Source organism: Camelus dromedarius, chromosome 11 (genome assembly GCF_036321535.1).
Source record: "Camelus dromedarius isolate mCamDro1 chromosome 11, mCamDro1.pat, whole genome shotgun sequence".
Lineage (NCBI taxonomy): Eukaryota > Metazoa > Chordata > Mammalia > Artiodactyla > Camelidae > Camelus > Camelus dromedarius.
The window spans coordinates 38,215,373-38,241,464 of NC_087446.1; the positions used below are offsets into that span (position 1 = coordinate 38,215,373).

Sequence of the window (26,092 nt, forward strand, 5' to 3'; positions counted from 1 at the left end):
AAGATTCTCTAAATTACCAGAACCCAGACAAAAAAGTTAGCTTCATTGTATGATCACCTGACATGAGAATTTTCCATTTTAAACTTTCCTAGTTATACAAAGTGAGAAAACGGCAATAATAAAATAAAAAGAAATCAGTTTTTATGATTATGATTCCATAAAAGTTCTCTTGTGCAAAGTTAATATTAATAAATCAATATTAAGAATGACATCCCAACAAAAAAATTATAATGTAGTTAAACTTTAAAACCTTCTGGCTCTTTAAAGTTCTATAGCCAACAATATGCTGTGTTAAGCATATGGTTATACTTATATTGCCACAGAAATAGTAAAAAAAAAAAAAAATTGAAATCTGAAACTTTAAGAAATTTTAACAGAGGGACTGCTTTTGAAACTCTAAATTCCTAGAGAACTAGTTATTTGAATGACAATTCAGTAAATCCTCTGCATTATTTCCAGAAAGGTGTTTCTCAGTTAATTTAACTTACAGGAATAAATGAATATCCAGCCTATTTTCCTGATCTTGTCTGGGAACTGTACCAGGGGACTGAAGACCGGGAGACAACCGCAGAAACTTGCTCTATACTAGGTTTACATATAATACATATAGATATATCTGAAGTGAGATATTTTAAAAGGTAGATAACTTTTCTGCTTTTTATAATGAAAAAGTGTCATTTAAATAAAAACAGTTAACATGAAAAGTAATTAGAAAGTAAAAGATTGTAGGGTAGACATTTACCGATTTACTTACCCTGCAGAAGAGATGCAATGAAAGCAGTTGCCACACTGCTAGAGCACAAAAGTATGGAATGATCGAGATAGTATTTTCCCTCTGGAATCCACCCCAAAATAATTGCTGCCACAGCTGCTAGAAAGCCAACTACTGTTGCTTGAACCTTAAAAAAAAGTTTTAAATAGTCCAACTGAGTTATTCATTTTCAAAACACATTTTTATTTGATTCTGTAAATAGGCATACAAGTTGAGTCAGAAGAAAGAAAGTATATTATTCGGTAATTGAGCTGTCTTACCTTTTGAAGAAGCGACTGCATTTTACTTTAAAATTCCCTGAGGTGATGGGTTCTTAAAGTGCCCTAATCTGGCAGCAGTAGGAATGGAAGGGGATCTAGGAATCTATTTTTAACAAGAACCCCAAGTGAATTTGATGGTGTAATCCACAGATCTAAGAAAATACCAACCTTAAGACTGAAAAGTACTCAATCCACACAATGGAAGCCTAACTCTAGAGGCAATACTGGCAAGAGATGGATTCTATAATCGAATGACGAGAGTTTGATTTCTGGCTATACCACTCAATCTTGTGCCAAGTTATTTAAATTCACCCACCCAACAAGCATTAATTCAGACTCTACTATGTACAAGATGTCTGCCTGGTGCTAGGCTACAACAGCAGTCAAAACAGATTTATTTCCTGCCCTCACAGAACTCTTGTCCAATGGGAGAGATGGACATTAAAAAATAACCTCACAAATAGTCACGATCCTGATTAGTGCTATAAAACTTCCACTCCTAATCTGAGAAATGGTAACAATAATATCGAACATGAAAGGGTTATTTTGAGATTTAAATGAATCGAATACAAAAAGTGCTTTCCACAGTGGTGGCACAAAGCAATCCCCACCCCCCGCAAAAAAAGACAATTTTAAAAAGTCACTATGAACTCTTAAAATCATATTCACTAAGTGTTAGAACTAAAAGAAACCCTAAAGGAATCATCTAGTTCACTGATTCTTAACTGTGTTTGTACCACGGACTCCTTTGACAATCTGGAGAAAATTTTATTGAGCCTTCCCTCCACAAAAACACAAATGCATCTAATAGTTGAGTAGAATTTATGGTTGATCACAGATTTTATGAAGCCATACCATGTACTGGGATCCAGGGACACAGGTAGTCTGATCTTGGCACAGAGTAAATCAATGCAAGAGCCCAGGCTAGCGAGACCAGATAGCCTAGATTCCGGTCCCAGATCTTTCATTACGGCAGATTCAGAGCTGAGATTCAAGCTGTAAGGATCACTGAATATACCAGGTGCTAAGATATTTCAGCATTCTCATACTGGTTATTCAATAATATGATATGTAAAAGCAATAAAATTAACTAATAATGTAAATTCTAGCATTGTGATTCCAAGGTTTTTCTTAGAAATAAAACACAGAGCTTTTACTTCTTGGAAATAAAATACAGAGCTAGGGAGCCTACAGAAGACAACACAGCATGCATGCGCGTGCGCGCGCGCACACACACACACACACACACACACACACACACACACACACACACACACAAAGTTTAGATTAAGAAGTCCTGTTCTGTGAACCTGCAAAGGAAATATCCAATTGCACCAAAGAGAAGAGCAAAGTCTGGGTTAAGGAGAAGGTGGGGAGGTTCACAAGAGACACAGGCCTAAACAGATGTGAGTGCCGGGCATACCCTCCTCGTGGGGTACTGGTTCTTCATTGGGATTGGGAACTTAGCTTTATTCGACAATTTATGGACAGGTCGAGGTGGCCACTGGGTATAACTGTGAAGAAATCTATGACAGGTCATCTGCTTCGGATCCCATTTAATAGTCAGGGAAGCTGATGACAGCACAAGCCTCCTCTGTCCTTTCCATCCTTCCCTACGTCCACCCTCCACAGCTTGTCACTAGAAAAGGAGCACTGCGAGCCCATCCCACTCCTCCCTCCATGTGATCTACTCTTTCACAAGTTTTGGCTCAAGTTTTTAGATAAAGCTTCAGAGAGAGCACAACCGCCACCCCCCACCTGACCTTGCTTTCTTACTCCCCTCTGCTTTCGTCCACAGGTAAGTGGGCTCCAACCAGCTGCTGCCTTGCTGGCTGGCACCATCTGTGTCCTGATGGGCCTGTGTGGGCTTCCCTGTTTCTCATGCATCCTTGGTGGAGTGGGACAAAAATACATACTTCAGGCTATGGTAACTAGAGTCAGTGACTCCCCGGCCATCTCTGGCTCCCATCCTAACCAACAGATGCAGGGAGACAGGAAGACAAGGGAAGGGTGGAGAATAGGAGTGAAAGGAAAAATTAAAAGCCTAGATGGAAATTATTAGAATAATTTGATAAATAATCTATAGTACAACTCACATCACTCAGTAAGAGGGTGTTTAAAGAAGAAAATGGAATATATTTTCAATTTTAATTTATACATTAATTTATAGTAGTCTTCTTGTTAGATATTTTGGCTATTAGCCCTGCATAGACTTCTACAGTTTCAGGAAAATGATTATGGACATCCCTAGTGCAATACTGTGACTTAAAAGAAGAGGAAAATGAAGTGCAGGAAGGTCAAGTAAGTTAACAAAGATTATATAGCTGGTTAATGTTAGAGCTGAGATTAGATACCAGACTTTATTTCTAACCCTGTGATCTTAGAAGCAGATGCATAGATTTTTTTAAAGCCTACATTCCAAAAATTCCTTTATTTCTTTGTCTTTGAAACGTGTTACATGATATTACTTTTCTGCAACTCAACATTACGTTCCAGTTAACCTAACATTAAAATCAGTGAGCATTTCCTAAGCTCACACTTGCTAGAGAATTGTTAGGGGGCTGCAGTCTTGTGTCCTGGGGATAGGAGAGGGTGGTGGGAGAGAAAGAGATATTCCCCTGAGATTAGAAGGAACTAGATACACTATTTACAACAGCCAAGACATGGAAGCAACCTAAATGCCCATCAAAATATGACTGGATAAAAAAGTTGTGGTATATCATACAATGGAAAACTTATCAGCCTTAAAAAAGAATAAAATAATGCCATTTGACGCAACATGGATGGACCTGGAGACTATCATTCTAAGTAAAGTAAGTCAGATAGAGAAAGAAAAATACCATATGATGTCACTTATATGTGGAATCTTAAAAAAAAAAAGGACACAAATAACCTTATTTACAAAACAGAGACATTCATAGACATAGAAAACAAACTTATGGTTACCAGGGGGGACAGAGAGTGGGGAGGGATAAATTGGGAGTTCGAGATTTGTATATACTACTATATACAAAATAGATAAACAAGGTCCGAATGTATAGCACAAGGAACTATATTCCATAACTTGTAATGCCCTATAATGAAAAAGATTATGAAAAGAAATATATATATGTACAAATGAATCACTATGCTGTGCACCAGAAATTAAACATTATAAGCTGACTATACTTCAATAAAAAAGGTATCCTAGACTTAAAAAAAATTTTAAAAAGAACTAGATCATCTATATATAATTCATGTATACATAATTAACAATTTAATGTGATCATTTATAGTAACACTGAGAGCATTAACAAATTAAAGAAAACTCAGCTTAAACACACATCTGACAACGACATATCAAAAAGAGCTAAGTTTAATTAGAAGGTTTACTTTAAAAAAATCAGAGTTAAAAAAATAATACCTAAGCACTGAAGTGCTAAACACTTACTTATGGAGATATTAACTCAAATTCTGGCTCTATTACACACAAAGCAGTGTATTTATTCTGTATTTTGTATATTATATATTTTTCATATTTTGAAGAATCTGATCAGTTTCTAGAGAAATAAAACTTTCAGAAGCCATGGGTATCAATTTACTCTATCATTTTTTTCAAAGCACTAAATTATTGTTATAGGTCCCCTGAAATAATTAAATGGTAGACTTAAGAGCACTAAAATTTATTCCATTCTTAGAGACAAAACCCAAGAACTATAAACAAATATGTGTATCACTTACCTGTTTTAAAGCCAAGTTGCCAATTATTAGGTTCCACTTTTCAATGGGTGAATCCATCTTCCCAATATTTACCTGTTAAGGTGGATATTTTCATATATCACTGAATAATCTATATGCCCTCTACTCTGTTTAAATAGCATATGAAGTCTTAAAGCCAAAAATAATCCTTTAGTATATCCTATGTGCTCACACTGCAAACTAATAAAATTCTGAATTCACTACAAGTCTTGCATCTCACATTCAGCTTGCTTGAGATGCTGAGAAAAAAATTTCTTTCTACTTAATTATTAGTTCACAAGAACTAGTGAACTAGTTAGTTAGTACTATCTACCTAACCTCTGATGTTATTTTTACAACTCACATCATCAGGTGTCTATTTGTTTGTTTTTTGTTTTGGGGGAGTTGGGGGGTAATTAGGTTTATTTATTTATTTATTTAAATGGAGGTACTGGGGACTGAACCCAGGACCTTGTGCATGCTAGGCATGTATGTACTCTACCACTGAGCTATACCCTTCCCCTCATCAAGTGTCATACTAACATGCCAAACTTTGTGTACTGAGGCCCAATATAAATAATTACATAATTATGAGCTGCTAGGATTTAATCCCACATCGTGAAACATACGTAATTTGAAGAATTGACCAAAAAACCCAGATACAAACAAGTCATTCATATGTACATGATTTATATTTGAGTCATGACAAAAATTGTTATCAACAAAAAATTCATTCAGTTCACATATAAATTTTGATAATGTATCTCACTATTAAAATTTATACATCTTTTGGCTAAATGGAAGAATATTCTCTAAAAAATAATATTATTCACATACTCAATTGCTCTGTAGGCTAAATCATACTTATCAATCTCTTAGGATTCAAAAAATATATATTCAAATCTGACAAGATTTTCTAATGCAGTCAATTGGAAAGCAATAAGCAATCATTATTAAAAATATACTGAACTGGGTTTCAATTACTCATCATCCCATTGGTCATGGAAGACAGGTGAATGGGTAAAGAGGGAGATACATAAGGGTTATTACTTATGGGTAGTTTTAATGATGGACAAACTAGAGTTTAGCTTGCTGGCTTCAGACCAAAAGATTAAGTGGGACATCAACATTTCCTGTATCAATAGGGAAAACAGATTCTGCTCTCAAACCTCACTCTGAACTGTGGTCTCAATGTATCGAGCAAATGCAAGTATTAAGATTTCTCAGTGTTTCAAAATAATTATTCCTGCTGTCTTTATTTGTATATTTCTTAACTAAGCCTAAAAATCCAAATTATTGATGAAATTTGTGTTTGTAGTTCTAGTAATCCCAATCTTCACGCTAGTGAATACGTTACAAGCAATGTTTAAAGAGTGAACTTATCTCAGGCTTAGTGTTCAAGAAATATGTATGAGAAAAATGAGTGTTATTTTTAATAGCTTTTAAAAAGATTCCTATAGGTATAGGAAGCAATCTAAAATGATTCCATGAAAAAGTACAAGTTGTCAAGACTTCAGGACTGCTTGATGATCAGTGGAGACATACAGTAACTGAGGTCCAAGAAAAGGAAGAAAGATGAGAGTGACAGAATGAATGAGTGCTGTGAATTAGGTATGCAACTGTGTCAGATTCATTTGGTTTCATTACTACCAGTGATGCCTAGAGAAACATTCCTCAAAATCCCCTTCCCTAGAGCTTCAGATTATAGTCTGCCAGTGAGAAGAACCTAAGATTTGAAAGGCAAAAATGAAGGAGAGGCTATTATTTTTGGAAGGTCTCACTGGTCAGATATGGTAAGTATTAGGACCTCTTCACTGCAAAGTACTCGTGGCTTTCTCCCCCTACTTCAGTGTTTCAGGCTGTTTCTCTGACCTTCCCATCACAGATCTTCATTTCAATTTCTCCCACATTTGTGTAAACCCAAATGGGTCTATTAAATTTCTTACTGCCACAGTACATAACATGGTTCTGTTTTCCTGACCAAACCCAAACTGACAGAGCAACTTTACACTACTCAATGAATCGCTGTATAAATGATGATGATCACAATCTCTAAGTCCCTTCTAGCCTAGAAATCTCTGAGTCTATAATCCTTTTAGTGCAAAATAAATAATTAGCAAGTTAATGGCAGATGTGAAATAAAATAATTTCATGTTTATGAAATATAATTTATGATGTGAAATTTTAAAAGCAGAATATATTCTCAAATAATAACTTCATTTTTATATAGCAAAGACTTTTAGACATAAGGATTTAAAAAATAAAATAAAACTAGAGGAATGTTGACCCATTTCCATAGCTAGGGAAGACAGTTATGGTATGGGCATGCATTTAAAGTGGGGGTGGGGATATGGGAGGACACAGAAAATTGATCTTTGTTGCCTCCATCTTGTGAAACTGTACCAAGAATTGGGCTGACCCATCCTACTGTCCAGAGGCCTAGGATGAATAAGAACCATCTACATTTTTCCAGAGAAGAAGAAGCATAAATGTTATCTCTAAAGGCCTTTGTTCTACCTACGTTAATTAGATTAGTTGACCTGATGGTGCTCAACTAAAGAAACTAAGAACTTGAAAGCTGATAAAGCATAATAGAGCATGATATGATAAAGACTTCTGTGTAACTCAGATTCATTTAAATTACGTCTGTCTTAAAAGTATTAGGAAAAGAGGCCACTATTTTGGCAGAGATACCCACTAGTCTTTTAGGAAAGAGTAGAGCTGAGGTAGCCAGAGCCTGAAGGTGGTGTTACGTTTGGCCAAAACAGTGGTTTTAAATTTCTGAATCTGAGTGCCATTAGGTGGAGTCTGCAGTCTCCACTTTTTATAATTCTTAACACCTTTCCTCTTCATAAATGTATGTTATTCATTATTTATCTGACCCTCAAGTATATGAGTTATAGATAGGACTCAAGATTTATTGGGGCTAAAAATAAAAATGGGTTGGGATGACCTTGAAATTATACATATACAAATATAGTTACTACAATTGATACTAGAAAAAATACGTTTCACATGTAAGTACTTGAAACAAAAGGGTACTAGAAAATTTCCATTGAAGTACTAGTCTTAAAAAAATAAGTATTAAATATAACACCAAAAAGATAGGCATATAAAAAAGTAAACCATTGTTATTTCTGGATGATGAGTTTATGGATGATTATTTTCTTCTTTGTTCTTCAGTGAATTTTTCAAATTCCCATTACTGAAAAAATAGTATTGGTATAATGAGAAATTTTATTTAAAAACACACAGTTGGTGAATTTAAAAACTGGCAGCTAGAAAAAGAAATAATCTCAGCTTTTTGTCCACATGTAGGTTCTACAATATAAGTGACATTAAAATTCAAAGAGTATTAAGATGAAGACCATAATGTAAACTAATAAGACCGCTCTAAAAATAGGAGAAACTGGAAGTGAACTAAAGAATGATCTGCATACAGTAAGACACTAAACATCTGGAAGAATGAAAAAGTGGAAGGAGTAGAAGGAAAACAAAGAAATGAGAATAAAGTTGGGAAAGGCTTCTAGGAGAAAAATTTGTTTTCCTTTGAGAAGAACTAGAGAAGTGAGCATAAAATACATAGAATCCTTGAGTCTTAGCCACTGACGGTTGGTACATTTTTCCCAGAGGCTGTAAAATCTGCTCTTCTTAAGTTTTAAAAAATCGGTCAATTCTCACCTATCTAGGACACACTCGCAGTCTTGCACAAAGTAAAGATTTGACTAAACAATCTCTCTTACAAAGACCACAAATCAAAACTTAGAAATATGTAAAAAGTCCTGTAAAATATTAGTATTAATTAAAATGGTAGAAGAAAATACCATAAACGTGGAATCTAAAAGCAGTATAGAACTAAACAACTTAAAAAGCCTAAAACCTCTAAATACTATTCCCCACTCAAAAAAAACAGGGCTCCTTCGAGAAATGGCCGGTTCCAGGGCTGGGACAGGGGAAGTATAACGGTGAGCCTGGAACATCTTGCTGTGCCAGAAAGTAACAAAGTGCTCAAAAAATAGTAAGGGCATGTCAAAAGGACACAGGACTCAGTTTGAAAGGGCTTCCCCAGCCAAATCTGAGACAATGAGGGCATCAAAATGAATAATGGCAGTAATGGATTGTGACACCTTGAATAAAATAAGAGCCTATTGAGTCCACACTGTAGTTTAACGGTCAGCCAAAGATCTGGGCAGAATTCATACTCAGATTTTGGGGCCCATCTTCTCTGTGGTTCGCATACTGCTGGGATTTCCCCATAATTTCCACCTGCTCTGTCAGCTCCAAGCCTTGGTATGTAATAATTCAAGCCAATAAAACTGCAATTTTCTGCCACCATAGCTAAGCATAAGTCACAGAAGGCACTTAATAAAAAATACCAAAAACTCATAAATTTTAGCCGTGTATTTTTCTTTCAAGTATAGGCCCCTCTCATGTTTCTGCCTACTTTTCTCTTTTTTTTTTTTTTTTTTTTTTTTGCCAGACTCCTTGACCTCTGCCACCCCAAACTGGTAAGACTTGGGTTTTCTGCCACATGAGGCTCAAGAACTGGGGAATTCCATCAGGCAAAGAGAACCACAAACTTTGCAAGTCTTACCCATTGTAGTTATGGTCTTTTAAGGTTAAACTCTAGCTTCTGACTGCCTTTGATCACTTTCCATTCCCTTCAAATTATTTATTATCCAGATTTTTAACTTATACTCTGGGAAAGTTCATTCTTCATTCTGCCACTATATATTGGGAATAACTGAAATAATTTTACATGCTTGAAATATTTTATAATAAAACATACTAAACCACACACATATACCCACATACACACTCTAATTGCTTTTTGAATGTATAGGGGTGATGCTCATAACCCTGATTGTGGTGATGGTTTCACAGGTACATACTATGTACTGAAACTCATAAAATGGAAGACTGAATTGGTATAGTTTCTTACGTCAATTATATCACAATAATGCTTCAAAGAAATGGGGGAACTAAAAATCTAATTGATTGAAACAGTTTTAGATAAACATAAGCAGTTCTACTCCACAAAGCTATGACTATGGGTTGGTATTTATAACTTAGGAGATACACTTTAAAATTAAGAACTAATGAGAATATGCAATTCCATTTGTATCTAACAATTAGGGTATGACATGAACATATAAAATTCTAAATTATGCAAAATTTAGGAAAAAATACTGAGATTTTAACTGTACCTAAATTGTACCATAGTTATTAATGTCATTATTTGGGGCTTTATTTTTCCTTATTTTAGAAGTTTTACAATTTAAATGGAAACTTTGATGTAAAATTATTAGAGAAAGAGGTTTTGCCAACTTCTTCATATCCTTCCACTAGAATGTAAGCTCAATGAAGGCAGGAATATTTTCTGGTTTGTTTATTACAGATTTCCTAGCACACAGAGCAGTGCTTGGCATATAGTAAGGGCTCAAAAATATCTCTTCAGTTAATGAATTTAAAAGGTAGAATGTTTCAAAATAATTTCAGAGGATCAAGAGTTCTCTACGAAGAGGTTTAAGGCAACAAAAATCACTTTTGCCTAGAGTGGAAAAGTGCTAGGCAATTTAATCCTGAAAAATAGTTTTATAGGCTTTTTTGCTTTTAAATATTGTCTTTAGGACAGTGAATATCATTTCTGACTCTTATATCTAGCATTCAGAAGCAGAAAATTTTAGACCTCAGATAACAGAACTTAATCTCAGCAATTTATAGAATCACTGTACTTGGTTTATTTTTCAACTATATACTACTGTTACATATCTACAACAAGATCTACTATAATATATATCTACTGTTGAAAAGATAAAAATTTGGCAAAAATTATTCAAGATAGTCATTATACCTTTAGAAATAAATTTTGACTAAAGAGGACAAGATAAAGTTGATTCAGATTCAAGATTACTAAATCTCCCTTGTTAAAAGTGGAAACCTATTTTATTGGAATATCTTTTTATCTGTGATCATTTAATGTTTAGTCTTATAGAATAAAATTTTAAAGATAATTGACCTTCAACAGACTGGATGAGGAGGCTGTATCTGATATCCTATGTTTTAAGTTCTCTATCTTTATACTTACCCAAGGCCTTCCTTAAAACCCTATAAGCTCATTTATCCTGATTCTACTACAGACAATTATAAAAATGAGAAAAGAGAAAAGAATTTAATGGAGCAAAAAGAGTGAAGTAGATTGGCCTTCTATAGTTAGAATGATTTTTATTCTTGCTTTCACAAGTGAAAATTAATACTACATAGGAAAATTGTAAAATTTTGAAAGAATTATTATTAGTTTTTTACCATAAATGAAAGAAATGACTTTCAAATGGTGTTTGTTTTAAGTTTTAAAAAGATTATACTCATCCATCCTTCTTCCTGGAACCAGGGAGTACAGCTAGAAACCTGCTACAGCAGTCCCAAGTATAGACAATAGATGACTAAATTAAGGTGGTGGCAGGAGGGGGAAAGGGAAAGAGAAGAGGATTTCATAGGTGGAACTGGCAGTCTAGACAGTAACTGGATAAGAGGCAGGAGGTGATTGGTAATGTTAATAAACTGATAAATATAGAAAGAACAGCTAAAGTAAGGGAAGAAAATGAGTTTAGTTCTGAATGTAGTGAGTTGTGCAGACAATTGAAAACTCAGCTCTGGAAGTCAGGAAGGAGACTGGGGATATGACTGAGTCAGCAATGTGCCACAAGTGGTGGACCACATGAAACTACTGATGGAGAACATATAAGACAAGGTACTAAAATTTCAAGAAAACCTCAAGTCAAGAGGATAAGCAAAGAAAAAGAAACCAAAATAGTAGACTAAGAAGTCATGATACTAACTAGTATATATAAAATAGATAAACAAGTTCATCCTGTATAGCATAGGGAACTATATTCAATATCTTGTAGTAACTTATAGTGAAAGAGAATATGAAAACAAACATATGTACATTCATGTATGACTGAAGCATTATGCTGTACACTAGAAACTGACACAACATTGCAAACTGACTATACTTCAATAAAAATACACATATACAAAAAAAAGTCATAAAAGAGGGTGGAAAGTGAAGAGAATGTGGGGTCTCAAAGTCAAGGGTTATAAAAATTTCAAGTAGAGAGCAGTCAGTGAAGAGTCTATGGAAGATGAGGCTTTGGGGGTTTTGCTATTAAGAAGTCATTAACCTAGAGTTGCTTTAACAGCAAACAGAACATCAGAACTGGAAAATTGCTGACAACGATTTTTCCAGCACTCCGTAAGAATGGTAGGACTCTGCCAAGCAAACTTGAGATCAAATTCTCTAATGCTGCCTTTAGAAATATTTTCTTTGAGGTAAGTTAGCCAAAATTTCAGTTTTCCTGGCAAAGTTATCAAGTTGCTTAAATGTCTGTATGCTTAATTATATTTATCAGAACAAAGTTCACTTTCCAACAAAATGAAACTAAAGCCACCTCTTAACTCTCATTCTAGTAACTTTCTTCTACCTTACATGTTTCTACTTTTGTTTTCCAAGATCTCTTCTTTATTCTCTCCTGCCAAAAAGCCTCTTGGGTTGAGTTCTACCTAGGTAACTGACCAGTTTTAAAATGTAATGCAAGTGTAGATCACCAGGAAAAGACGGCAGATAGAACACAAATACATAATTTCACTAACTCTGAAAACCTTAGTAAAACTACATGAAAGTTTTTGTTTTGTCTTTTAAGACAAAAACTGGAGGTACTCTGGACACACATTCCAGCTGGATGCCAAATGGCCAAGTATTATAATAAATATTCTTCTGACACCAATGTCACCATTATATGATGAACTGCTAGGATTTTAGAACAAATGTGAAATTTAATCAAATTTTTAAAATCTTATGACCATTTTATTATTAAATTTTTTTAGAAATAATTTAGCACTGAGAGCTGCTAGATTGATCCTAAGGTCACTATACTTCATATTTGAATTACTATATAGATGCTCACTTTCAAAGCCATTAGAGAATCAAGATTGTTTCTGGTAGTTTTGTCAGTCTAGATACTGCTGAAAATGGTAGTGTTACTAAAATTTTTGGCTTCCTTTCCTCTTATATTATAATTGATAAAAGACTTATCTCCTCTTTAATTCCTAGGTGGAAGTTTTGGTTGATAGTATGATATAATTTTATTGAAATAATTCCATAAACTGAAGTTTTATACATTATTGCGTGATGATGATGCTTTCTAAATATTTTTAGATGAGTCAAAGATTGTTGCCCTAAAACAATTTTTTTATTTTAATATTTTTACACGTACCTACTGCTTCACACGATCACTTGAGAAAAATCTGCATTTAGCCCTTGAATCTAAAAGTGTAACAAATAGAGCAACATGACTGGCTTCCAAGACACCAAAAAAAGTAGTAAATTTCCATTTACAGCTCAGCTTTTATTGCATTCATGCCAATTTCAGGATCTTCTCAGGAGGAGAATGATAGGAGGACTTTTATAGAAGAGACTTTGTAAAAAATACTTGTACACTTCAAGGTACATCCATTTGGTTACTTGAGAAGGTTCCAGTAAAAGAATTGCTTTCTCTGTAAGCAACCAATGGTTTATTAGTAAGTCTTGTGACTGTTGCCTTCAGAGTATAACATGGAGGCTATTTTGTTCAAGCAACCCTCCTTAATATATAACTTTTCCATCTTGTTTTAATATCTCGCAGAAGTACACCACAAGGCAGTTTTGATATCTCTTCTATGCCATGTAATTTTCCTTAGGCCAAAAGAAGTTTCCACTCCTGGCATCTAGAATCAGTAGTCCTCCAAATCTGTAATCCAGCTCTGAGACCCACGGCGTAGAAGGCCCCACTTTGCACCTCCTTTAGCTTTGCCCCATTCTACAGGAAGAAGAATACACAGGGCCCAAGCAGTGTGCCCACTCGAAGCCTATGCTTCATCTCCTTCTAGGCTGTGCTCCAGATACCTGGGACCATGAATTTCCCTGACCAAGTGGCCTGCAGCCCAATCCTAGGGCCTCTTCCTGAAGTCAGTCCTCCTGAAGGCAGATCATACCACCATTGGTGAATGCCCAATCCAAGGAGTGCTCAAGGGCTGGCTGATTGCTGGGGGTATAGATGGAGCTTGGACATGAGGCCTGAGGTATGTGACATATTTCAAAGTCCAGGACACAGAGCCAAGGAGAGGGGAGGAAGGGAGCAGGCCTCAGACCAAGGGCTGGCTCTCTCTACAACATTATGTTCCAAAATAGGACCCAAGAAGTCCAGGAATTCTAAATTTGATCTTGGACTTACAGATCTTCAAAGAACATATTTGCCAAGGTAGAAAGATAGAAAAATTTTTTTTAACTTGTAAGCTTGTTGTACAATTTTAAACTACATAGATATATGGTCATATGGGCTTCTGTCTGTATTCCTGCCCCAGGCTCAACTGCAAAAGTGAATCTGTATAGAATGCTTATAAATACCTCACATTATTACACTAACATCATTACACTGATTAGATACAACCGGAACCTAGAGGGGTCTTTTCCCAGATTTTGACATAGCTAATTCACCTTTATTATTCAGGTTCCAGCTTACACACCGCCTCTCAGAGAAGTCTCCCCTAACCACCAATTATAAAATAGCCCTCGTGAATCATCTTTCATCACATTATCCTGTTTTATTTTCTTCACTGCCCTTACCAGTATCTGAAATTATTTATGTAAATTCCACCATAGCAGAGACCTTGCCTGCCTTGCTATTCATTTACAGTCTAATGGATTCTTATCTTATGCCACAGGTTATAATCTGTAACTATCATTATTTTGTGGCCCAAAATGTCCCAGATCTGGCTAGTATGTTACACTCTATCTTTTGTTGTATCCTCATCTCTCTCTCTTTTTTTTTTCTTTTTGCATTTCTTTACTTTCTGGCATGACAAGATGCCTCAGTCTCTCCTCTGTAAAACAGGAATAGTGCTTATCTCCTAGGGTTGTTATAAGATATCCTTGTAAAGCAGCTAGCACAGTGCTGGTGCACTATGAGTGCTCAATAATACCCAGTATTTCATTACTGTCCTGGGCAGAGTATGGCTATATGACCTTTTATCTGTAAAAAAAAAAAAAAGGGGGGGGCTTAGAAAGTTCCATAGGGCATACAAAACATTTCCTCTTAATTGAGCAAGTGAATAGTAATATTAATAAAACATTATTTAATGCATTTCCTCTCCAAACATCTGCTTTACTCAAGAAACCTTAGGGAATGTGTAGTTGCCTGGGGAAAAACAGGGAGAGGGGAAGAGGAAGAAAGGAGGGTTCCCATCAGCAACATGGTTGTTCAGCATCCACATCTTAGCTACCTTTAGATACACAAATGTTTTTTCCTAGTTCATAGATAGATTCACTTGTTGTAGCTTCTTTAAAGAAAAAAAAGCCTCATCTACTAACAGCACTGCAATTAGTTAACTTTTGATGATGGCTTAGTTAACTTTTGGCTAATACTCAGTGGCTCATTGACATGAACCTCATTAGCTACATGGTTTTAACCATAATTTGATGAATCTCCAAAGAATGGTATAGTGAGAAAACAATGTCTTTTTGGGCTACTAAAAATAACTCAGAACCTTGAAAGTGGCCATATTTTCAAAAATGTTTAAACTTTCTAGATGACAAATTTGCAATATGTGGCTAAAGTCTTAAAAGTATGTTTTTTTCCTGAACAGTAATCACAAGGCTAGAATTTGCCTGAAAGAAATTAGGAAAGAATGCAAAACTATACATATAAGAATATTCATTACAACATTGTTTACAGTAGCAAAGCCTCAGAAAGAATCTATGTATTCAGTAACAGATGGTGGATTAAACTGTGGTAGAGCTATGCAACAGAAAAACACATAGCCAATAAAAATAATGACATAGGTCTACATTTACTGACATGGAAAGATGATTATGATGTATCTTCAAACAGATATCACAGATTATAAAAGAGAATACATAATTCCAGCTCTATTTTAGAACATACCGTATGGTTTTATATATATAGTGTGTGTGTATATATATATCTACGTTATGATATATTTATGCTTAAGTAGAGATACCCAATACCCAAGTACAGAAGGATCTATACCAAAAATATTAATAGTGATTATGCCCCATGAAGAATTTGAGGTAGTTCTAAATTTTCTTCTTTATACTTTTTTCCCTTCCTTTCAGTTTTTATAATAAACATGTATTATTTTCACAATCACAAGAAGTTTAAATACCAATCAACCAACCATCAAGCCATAAAGAATCTCAGTATCTCAGCTGCCCATGTCTTAAGCACTGATGCTAACTACCCAAACACCCTAGAATGAGAGGCAAGAATACTTCTTCTCAGGATAAAGGAGGGTCTATTATTCTAAGATGAGACAGTTGGGGAACATTCAGGGCATAACAGGCACAACTACTTAGCATAGCCCTGAGGTTCAGAAATGTTATCAGTAGACAGAGGAGAAAATCTTTTCCTGATCCAAGTTCTCCTTAATTGAGAGAAACAGTAAATGTAAAGATAAAATACATGCTTTGAGGTAGGAAAAAACTTACCGCAGTGGATAACCGGGATGCCAATGTCATTTCCAAGTTCCCTTTGAGACCAAGAAGTGCAGGAACTAAAATGAAAACTTCCGTTACTTTTTTGAACACCTCCCAGTGCTGTAAGAAAAAAAAAATTTTTTTTTCTGACACTCTTTTAAAAACATTTGAGAACAAAGACATCAAAAAACCTCAGCCTTTTTTTCCAATGTTGTGTCTACATTTTGAGTAACTATACAGGTCATTTAATCAGTGAATATTTAGCTTAACTCTTCTCCAGAGTTCTGAAACCTGCATTATTTGAGAAGATTCAGTTAGAGCTGGGAGTAAGAGCTGACACAGTCACCACAGCCCATACACCGAGTGTGCTACCAACTCTGTTACTCTTACATCTTACTTTATCCCTTTATGAAGGCATGAGTCAGTGTAACTAGAGGTTCAGAGCACAGACGCGAGAACCAGATAACCCGTATTTGAATCTTGATTCCAACACTAATTACAATAAACCCACAGAAAAATTAAACTAATATTATTAGTTAATTTCACAAATGAAGAAATAAAGATTCAGAGAAGTTGAATGATTTTTCCCAAGGTCAAAAGACAGGACCTAGAATTGACTCCAGGAGCCCTGAGTCATCCCATGTTCTGGCCCCCATTTTAGGGTGTGAGGCAAGAGGAAACTGGAAATAAGAAAATTTGTGATACCAGGCATGGATCTGTCATAACCTGGCTGTATGATCTGGATGAGTTATGTACCTTTCTGATCTCAATTTCTTCATCCATGAAATGAAGATAAAACCTGCCCTGTCTAGCCTATAGGAAATAATGAAAATGACAGATATTAAAGTACTTAATAAGGTAAAGAGACCATACAAATAACTTAACACAAAGTGCTTTTTTATAAGTGCTATTAAGAGGTAACTGTCCCAGTATGAGACTTTACGGACTTAGCATATTAATTTACGCCAAAAAAAATCAAGAACATAGTTTTGTCATTAACATCAAGACAGGTGAGAAAAGTAAGACCTAAATCCATCAGATAAATGAAAGAAAATTTCAATTTGTCCCCACAGTTTTCCCTAGAGGCTGTTTCAAACAGGTGCAGAACTAGGGCCTAAAAAGAGTTTAGGAACTGTTCATCAGATCAGGTAAAAACCTGGTTCAAAAGATTCACAAGGGAATCCCTCCACAGTTCAAGTCAATTAAGGATGGGCTTAGAAAAAGCAGCTTCTCAGATCCCTTAACCTGTCAAAAAACTAACAATTTTGTCTGTTTTATGATGGGTAGGGATTCTGCTGTGCTAGTGGGATATGCACCCTTCAGAGATGATGGTGGCAGTGATGATAATGACCATGATGAATAACAAAATATTATTATTAGTAATAATAATAATAATTTTTAAAAAAGTAACAATATTCAACTGATTGCTTGTTACGTGCCAGATCCTGTTCTTAAGGCTGAATCATTTAATCTCAACAACAAACTTACAAGATAGATATCATTTTTATCAAATTAGACGTAATTCAGGAATACATTTTCCCTAGGTAGTAATTTTAAGACATCTAACTATATGACTTTAGAAACACCAGAATATCCAAATTTCTCTGTCAGTCACATGTCATCCCACTTTAGATCTCTTGGAATGCACTCCTTTGGGTGATTAGCACTCTTTCCAAGCTGAATTCAAATCAAATGCTCCTGTGAGAATTACTGTGAAATCACTAACACTAAGCACTGCTAGAGCAATAAGAACTATCACATTGATTTCCTACCTTGTGCCCAATAAATTTGCCATTCTTTTCTCTACAACTGTAAGGGTGTGCTTATAGACGTTCCCAAACTTTCTCAGCTCACACGTACCCAGGTGTTTCAGCAATGTTTTCATGGCATCCCAGGCCAAAAGAAATACCTAACAGTCCTACTAAGTAGCTAGGTCCAAATAGTAAGTATTTCCTAACAATTCTGTAGTCATATGAAGAAATAATACAAATAAACTGAAAAAAATATTTTTATGTCATATAGTACTTACTAGTGGGATGTGTGTACCTCTTAGGAATGGCACAACTTCTCAAGCGTTGGAATTGGCAATTACCACCTTCATTTCTTGTTCTATATTGATTTTTGTCTGACACTTGCTTTTTTTCACAGCACCACTGAAAATCTAGCTTTGCAAAGGTATGTCATCAAGAGAAATAGAGTATGATCTAATGTTGAAACACCTCGAGCCAGCAGTCTATAGCTTGTCCAAGAGATGTCATTGTGTTTCCCTCAAAAATTTACAGTATCTCACAGCAACCCTGGGGTGTCCAGACACACAGTTTGGGAAATGTGAGAACAGTGAAAACAGTACAGTACATTAGACAAAGGCAAGGACTCTGGAATCAGATTATCTGAATTGAAATTCCGATACTACTACTTTAACTGGATAACTTGAGCAAAACTACGCTTTACTTTCTTCATCTAAAATAGGGTCATAATGGTACTTATCTCATACAGTTGTGCTCGGGACCATGCCTGTACGTAGTAACGAATAACAATATTGAGTGTTTATTAGCTATAACACCAGAATACATTATCAGTTAATTCTCCTGTCAAGAGGACATAGTGCAAAAAAAAAAAAAAAAGTCCAGAAAGAGGATGCTGGGACAGCTGGTGCCCAAAACAAATCTCACTTACTTACAAATTTTGCCATAACACAGACATGTCCTCTAAGGCTATGAAAATTATTATGCACTGCTAAGCTTCTCTACAAGAACATACCCTAAAGGAAATCAACTTCTAACCTTACCTAATTTTGGATATCTATCAATATCCACAATCTTAGGCAAGCACACAACAAACTTAGTGTCAGACTGCTAACACAGGTACTGGACTCAAAACCAAAAAATCTATTAATGTCCAAAAGGACAAATAAAAACGAAACAAACAAACAAACAAAAACCAATAAAATAAGTTGAGGAACACATCCATAGAGTCCTATCTTAAACAGAAAAGGCTTTAAAAAATCTAATTGGTAAAAGAAGTTTATGCAGTTTTAAAAAACTTACATACCCCAAGTTTGGAGAAGATTTGTTTCTCATTTTAACTTATAAGTTGTTTAAAAAACTAAATCCATTCACTTTTAGACATATGACAAAATGACCAACCTCACTCATAATTACAGAGATGCAAATGAAAAGGTGATCAGTTTTCTTCTGTGAGACTGGTAAAGATCAAAAAGTTGAATAAGGGAAAGGGGAACAGCTCAGTGGTAGAGCACATGGTTCAATCCCCAGTACCTCCACTAAAAAATTAAATTAAAATTTTTAAAAAGTTGGATAATACTCTGTTGTTAGGAAAAAAATACCCTGTTGGTAAGAGCATAAGGAAACAGGCACTCTATTACACTATTAAACCTATGTAAAGGTTTTATTTTATTTAGGAGAATGTGGCAATATCTATTAAATGTAAAATGCACAAAATTTTCAACTCAGAACTCTACTTCCAGGAATTTATCCTACATATAAACTTGAGCATGAATTCAAACATACATGTAATGAGTCAACTTCACCACTGTTCATAATTACAAAAGATCTGAGGCACTTTAAGTCCCCTTCATCAGGTAACCTGGTAGAAAAACAATGACACATGCATACAATAGAGCATTATATAGCTGGACAAGAATCTGGTAAATCTGCGTGTATCCATGTGGAAGATCTGAGATGAACTGAGAAGAGTAAGGTGAAGAGCAACATTACAGGATGTTTTTTATTTGTGTTTTTTAGCAAATACACACACACACACACACACGTTAGCATATATATACGCATGTATATGCATTGTGTGTCTATTGAAGGAGACAGAAAAAAATACCAGTAAATTCTAAAGAAGGGGATAGGGGAAGGACATATAAAAGGAGACTTCTTTCTCCACTACATATTCTTTCACACAGTTTAAGTATGCTTTACCAGATACATAGGTTTTTCATTAAATTTTTAATTTTGAAATAATTACAGATTCACATGCAGTTACAAAAAGTAATACAGGGAAATTCTATGTACTCTTTATCCAACTTCCCCCAATGGTAACATCTTGTAAAACTATAGGACAATATTACAACCAGAATATTGACATTGATATAATCAAGATACAGAACATTAACATCACAAGGATCCCTCCTGTTGCCTTTTATAGCCACATTCACTTTCCTCCACTCTCAGCCCCTTCTTAATCCTTGGCAACCACTGATGTGCTCTCCATTTCTTGAATCTGTCAATTCAAGAATGTTATATAAATGAATATAGTATGTATAACGTCTTGAGATTGGCTTTTTTCACTCAGTATTATTCTCTGGAGATTCATCTAGGTTGTTGCATCATCAATAGTTCATTCCTTTTTGTTGCTGAGCAGTATTCTATCATACGGATTTACCAAAGTTTAACCATTCAACTTTTGAAGGACATCTTGGTTGTATCCAGTTCTTGGCTATTGTGAATAAAGCAGCTGTAAACATTTACAGACAAGATTTGTGTGAACATAAGTCTTTATTCTCTAGAATAAATGCCCAGGAACACAATTGCTAGGTTGCACGAGAGTTAATGTTTAGGTTTTTGTTTTGTTTTAAGAAATTGTCAAAGTGCTTTCCAGAGTGGCTGTACTATTTTAAATTTCCACCAGTAGTATGAGAGTGCATTTCTCTACATGCTCAACAACATTTGTTATTATCACCACTTTCTGTTATAACCATTCTGGTAGGTGCGTAGTACTATCTCATCGTGGTTTTCATAAAGTAGAAAGGTACTGAGTATCTTTTCAAGTTTATTTGCCATCTGTACACACACTTCAGTGAAATGCCTCTTTATGTTTCTTTGCCCATTTTCTAACTGTTTTTTATTCCTTTTTTTTATTCCTTTGTTTTTGAGAGTTCTTTATATATCCTAGTCTTTTGTCAGATGCGTGCTTTGCACCTATTTTTCTTCCACTGTTTTTATTCCTTTGTTTTTGAGAGTTCTTTATATATCCTAGTCTTTTGTCAGATGCGTGCTTTGCACCTATTTTTCTTCCACTCTGTAACTTGGCTTTTCATTCTTTTAACAGGGTCATTCACAGAACAAAATTTTTATAGGATGAAGTTCAGTGTATCCACTTTTCCTTGTATGGATCATGCTTTTGGTGTCAAGTCCGATTCTACCGAGCCCTAGATCCTGAAGATTCTTGCCAATGTTTTTCTAAAAGGTTTATAGTTTCGCATTTTATATTTAAATATGTGATCCATGTTGAATTTATTTTTCTATAAAGTATGAGACTTAAGTTGAAGGCTTTTTTGTTTTGTTTTGTTTTGCCTATGGATGTCCAACTGCTCCAGCACCATTTGCTGAAAGGGCTCTTATTTTTTCTCCACTGTATTTCTTTTGCATCTCTGTCACGTTTAGTTGGACATATTTGTGTGGGTCTATTCTGGGGTTGTCAGTTCTGTTGCATTGATCTGTGTGTCTATCCCTCCACCAATACCACAGTCTTGATTACTGTGGTCATTTTAATAAGTTTGAAATCAGGCAGACCGATCCCTTTCACTTTACTTTTGTTTCAAAAAAGAAAATTCTATTTTCTTTCCCTTTGCATATAAATTTTAGAGTATTATTTATTCTATAAAAATCTCGCAGGGATTTTAAAAGTTCTGTTAAACTTGTATATCAATTTAGGGAGAACTGACATCTTTATTATGTTGGGCCTTTGAAGCCACGAATATGGTATGTCTCTCCATTTATTTAATTTTCCTTGATTACTTTCACCAGTATTTTGTAGCTGTCAGCATACAAGTCCTATACGTTTTGTTAGATTTATATCTAGGTATTTATTTGAGTAAACGCTATTTAATTTTTAATTTAATTTGTTGTTAGAAAAAGCATTTATTTTTGTATGTACTGTGTATCCTGGGCCTTACTTACTAAACTCGTTTAACAGTTCTAGGAGGGTTCTGTTTTTTGTGTGTGTGGTGGATTCCTTGAGATTTTCTAAGTAGACAATCATGTCATCTGCAAAGAGGAACAGTTTCATCCTTTCCAATTTCTGTCTTTTATTTCCTTTTCTTGACTTGTTACACTGCACTCTGTTAAAGGTAACAAATGTGGCCATCCTTGCCTTGTACCTGATCTCAGGGGGAAAGCATTCAGTATTTCACCATTAAGTATAAGGTTGAGGAAGTTCCACTCCATTCCTGTTTACTCGAGTTTTTCTCATGAATGAGTGTTGAATTTTATCAAATGCGCTTTCTCCATCAGTTGATATGGTCATTTGATCTTCTTCTTTAGCCTGTTAATATGGTAAATTACATTGATTTTCAAATAGTGAATACTTGCATCCCTGGAATAAACTTCGCATGTTTGTGGTGTGTAATTCATTTTATATGTTGCTAAATTCTACTTGCCAATGTTTTGTTAAGGATTTTTCTTTCTGTATTCAGAAAAGATACCGGTCTGTAAATTTTTGTTTGTTTTGCACTTTCTGGTTTTGGTATCTGGATAAGACTAGCTTCTTAAAATGAAGGTAAGTGTTCCCTCCTCTTCTATTTTCCAGGAAAGCTTGTGTAGAATTAGTGTTAATTCTGCTTTAAACACTTGGCAGAATTTTCAGGTGAAACTATCTGGGTCTGAAGCCTTCTTTGGGAGCTTTTTAAATTATGAATTAAATTTCCTTATTAGGTATAAAGCTATTCAAATTATCCACTTCATTTTGGGTGAATTATGGTAATTGTGTTTTCTGAGGAAGTGGTCCACTTTAAGTTGTAAAATTTATGTGTGAAGAGTTGCTTGTAGTACTCCTTTGTTACCTTTTTGATGCGTACAGGCTCTGTAGTGATAAGCCCTATTTCATTCAGATATCGGTAATTTATATCTTCTTTCTTTGTCTACTGCCAGTCTTGCTATGAATTGTCAGATTTGTTGATCTTTTCAAGGGATCAGCTATTTGTTTCACTGATCTTTTTCTACTGTTTTCCTGCTTTCAATTTCATTGATTTTTGCTTTTATCTTTATTATTTCCTTTCTTCTGCTTGCTTTGGGTTTATTTTGCTCATTTTTTTCTAAGTTTGACATGGGAACTTAGATGACTGATTTGAGGTTTTTTTACTCTAATGTATGCATTTAGTTCTATAAATTTCCATTTCTGTATTGCTTTACCTGTGACTCACAAGTTTTGATGTTGTATTTTCATTTCATTCAGTTCAATGTTTTGTTTTGTTTTTTATTTTTCTTCTTCCTCTTTCACCCATGGATTATCTGAAAGAGTGCTGTTTGGTCTCTAAGTATTTGGAAATTTTCCTTATGTTACTGATTCCAAGTTTGATTACACTATGGCCAGAGAACATACTCTGAATGATTTCAGTATTTTAAATTTGTTGAGGTTTAGCTGATGGCCCAAAATATAGCCTATCTTGGTATATGATCATTAAGAGCTTGAACAGAATGTGTACTCTTCTGTTTTGGGGTGGAGTCTTCTATAAACGTCCCTTAGATCTTGCTGGTTGATGGTGTTGTTGAGTTCTTCTACATCCTTGCTGATTTCCTATCTAGTTGTTCTATCAATTATTGAGAGAAGGGTGTTGGAGTCTCCAACGCTAATTGATTTTTCTATTTCTGCTTTCAGGTCTATTGGGGGCTCTCATTGTCAGCTGACAGGATGAAAGTGCCAGCACTCTATTTGCCCTTCTCCGATTCCATCCTGGCTGAAGTGTTGCAGCACCTCATTACAGCCTCCTCTCTCCTACCCCAGCTTAACTGACAGTTAAAATTATATATAATACATTTAAAATGTACAGCACAATGGTTTGATAAACATATACATTATGAAAGGATTTCCACCATCAAGTTAATTAACCATCCATCACCCCATATTGTTACCTTCTGGGAGTTGTTTGTTTGTTTTTTGGTGAGAATGCTTAAGATCTACTCTCTAAGCAAATATTGAGTATTCAATACAGTATTATCAACTACAGTCACCATGCTGTATGTTAGATCCATAATACTCTTGTAACTGAAAGTCTGTACTCTTTCACACCAATCTCCTCCCACTTCCCCTACCCCCACCGTTCTACTCTCTGTTTCTGAGTTTAACTTTTTTTTTTGGCTTAAGATACCATACATCTGTCTTTATCTGACTTATTGCACTCAGCAAAATGCCCTCCAGGTTCATCCATGTTATGCATTACAGCTTCTTAAGGAGGAAGTCTAAGTTCCCCACTGGGCCTTCGCTGATGCGGGTGTGGGTGGGGCCACTGTTTTTTCTGTGGTGTCCAGCTAGAGCAGAACAGTAATTGTCTAAAACTTTCCTGTCTTGTTAGGGCGCCCCCTTTCTAGTCCTTAAGCTACAAAGAGCAGGCTTTTGTTGGGGTTTTTTTGGTTTGTTTTGTCTGCCCTTAGCATTTCTCAGTTGCTGGCTTTTTTAGCTCTAAGTCTGGGATACATGAAGCAAGAGAAAACCGAGGGAACTCACCACTGTTTTATTCCTTGAGTCCTAAGCCTAGGCGGCCTGCTTTCTTCTTTCCACCTTTCAGGGTCTTCTTATATTTGTTTTATACAAAGTTCCCAGTGCTTTTTTGGTACTTAATGGGAGAAATAGGTAAAAGTACATCTACTGCAGCTTCTTGGAAGTGGAAGTCCATCTATTATTTTTAAAATAAAAACTAGAACATTACATCAAGGTGCTCGTGCCTTCCTGGGGTCATAGCAATGTTAAAAGAGGTATCTTTAACACAAACTCTAAAATTGCAGCTATATTTTATAGGGAGGGACAAACATGGTGTGACACCTTTCTAGCTTTGCAAAATGAGAAACTGGTGACAAAAATTAGTCCAACATTGATACTGCCCTCTTACCTTCTCTTTGCACTTCTAAAACACTGGTATTTAATTCACAAAACTTTAACAAAGCATCCCTTTCCTCTCTGACCTCTCTACACATCAGAAAAACAGCCCTACTCAGAGTTTCAAGGTTAGAAACATAACTCAGGTATTGTATCATTCCATTGAATTTTGAAACATACACACAATGCATTAACAGCACAGTAATAAAATAAGGAATACTTGAGAGCTATACTATGGTTTATTTCAAAAGAATATTTTTCAGCACTGCAATAATACTGTCTTCATAAAATACAAGATCTTGGGGCTTTGTAGACATCAGCTTCCAATAATATTCTAATAATAAGTACAAATTTACCTAGGAATTACTGGAAGTTCTAAAGGTATTAGCTCAGTTTACTTACATTTCTTTTAGATGGATGGGTGGCTAACACTAATCTCATTTTACAGAATCTTATAATATATTAAGTCTATAGAAAATCCAACATTCACATATAGCATGCTATACAGAGAACAGGATTTATCCACAGACAGGGCTCTACCATTTACTAGCTGCATATTCTTGTCTGAATCACTTAAAACTCTTTGCTCATTTTCAGTGAGAGAAGAAAAGACAAGGAGCTTGGACCAGGCAATTGCTAAGGATTTCTGATCCTGACATTCTATGACTTAAAACTCTTAAGTTTGATCATCAAAATTCCAAAATTTTTATAACAGAGGTAGAACCTAATTTAACTCATTCTTTTCAACAAGGAATCACAGAATGTCTGTTCTGTGTAAGGCGTTAGGCTGGTTTTTCCGACTGGACCCTACTACAGAGGGACCAAAGACTACGTGGCCAGTCTCACCCAACCCCACCTACTAGTTGGAAGAGAACTTGGATTTATTTAGAATATTAGTTCTCAAACTTCTGCCCACATCATAACACTAGGAATCCTTACAGACTGCTTAAAAGAGATTGCTGGGCCCCACCT

The 26,092-nt window shown here is 35.2% G+C and overlaps 1 protein-coding gene across 4 annotated transcripts in view; it reads right to left on the reverse strand.

The window, feature by feature from the left end:
* Positions 1-26,092, reverse strand: part of SLC41A2 (solute carrier family 41 member 2) — a 113,162-nt gene that overhangs the window by 63,967 nt on the left and 23,103 nt on the right. For all 4 annotated transcript variants that reach the window (XM_064491675.1, XM_064491674.1, XM_031462879.2 and 1 more), the window contains exons 3-5: positions 16,295-16,402; positions 4,753-4,824; positions 755-899 (exon numbers count right to left, since the gene is read on the reverse strand). In XM_064491675.1, the coding sequence (XP_064347745.1) occupies positions 755-899; positions 4,753-4,824; positions 16,295-16,402 (325 nt within the window). The remainder of the gene's footprint in view (positions 1-754; positions 900-4,752; positions 4,825-16,294; positions 16,403-26,092) is intronic.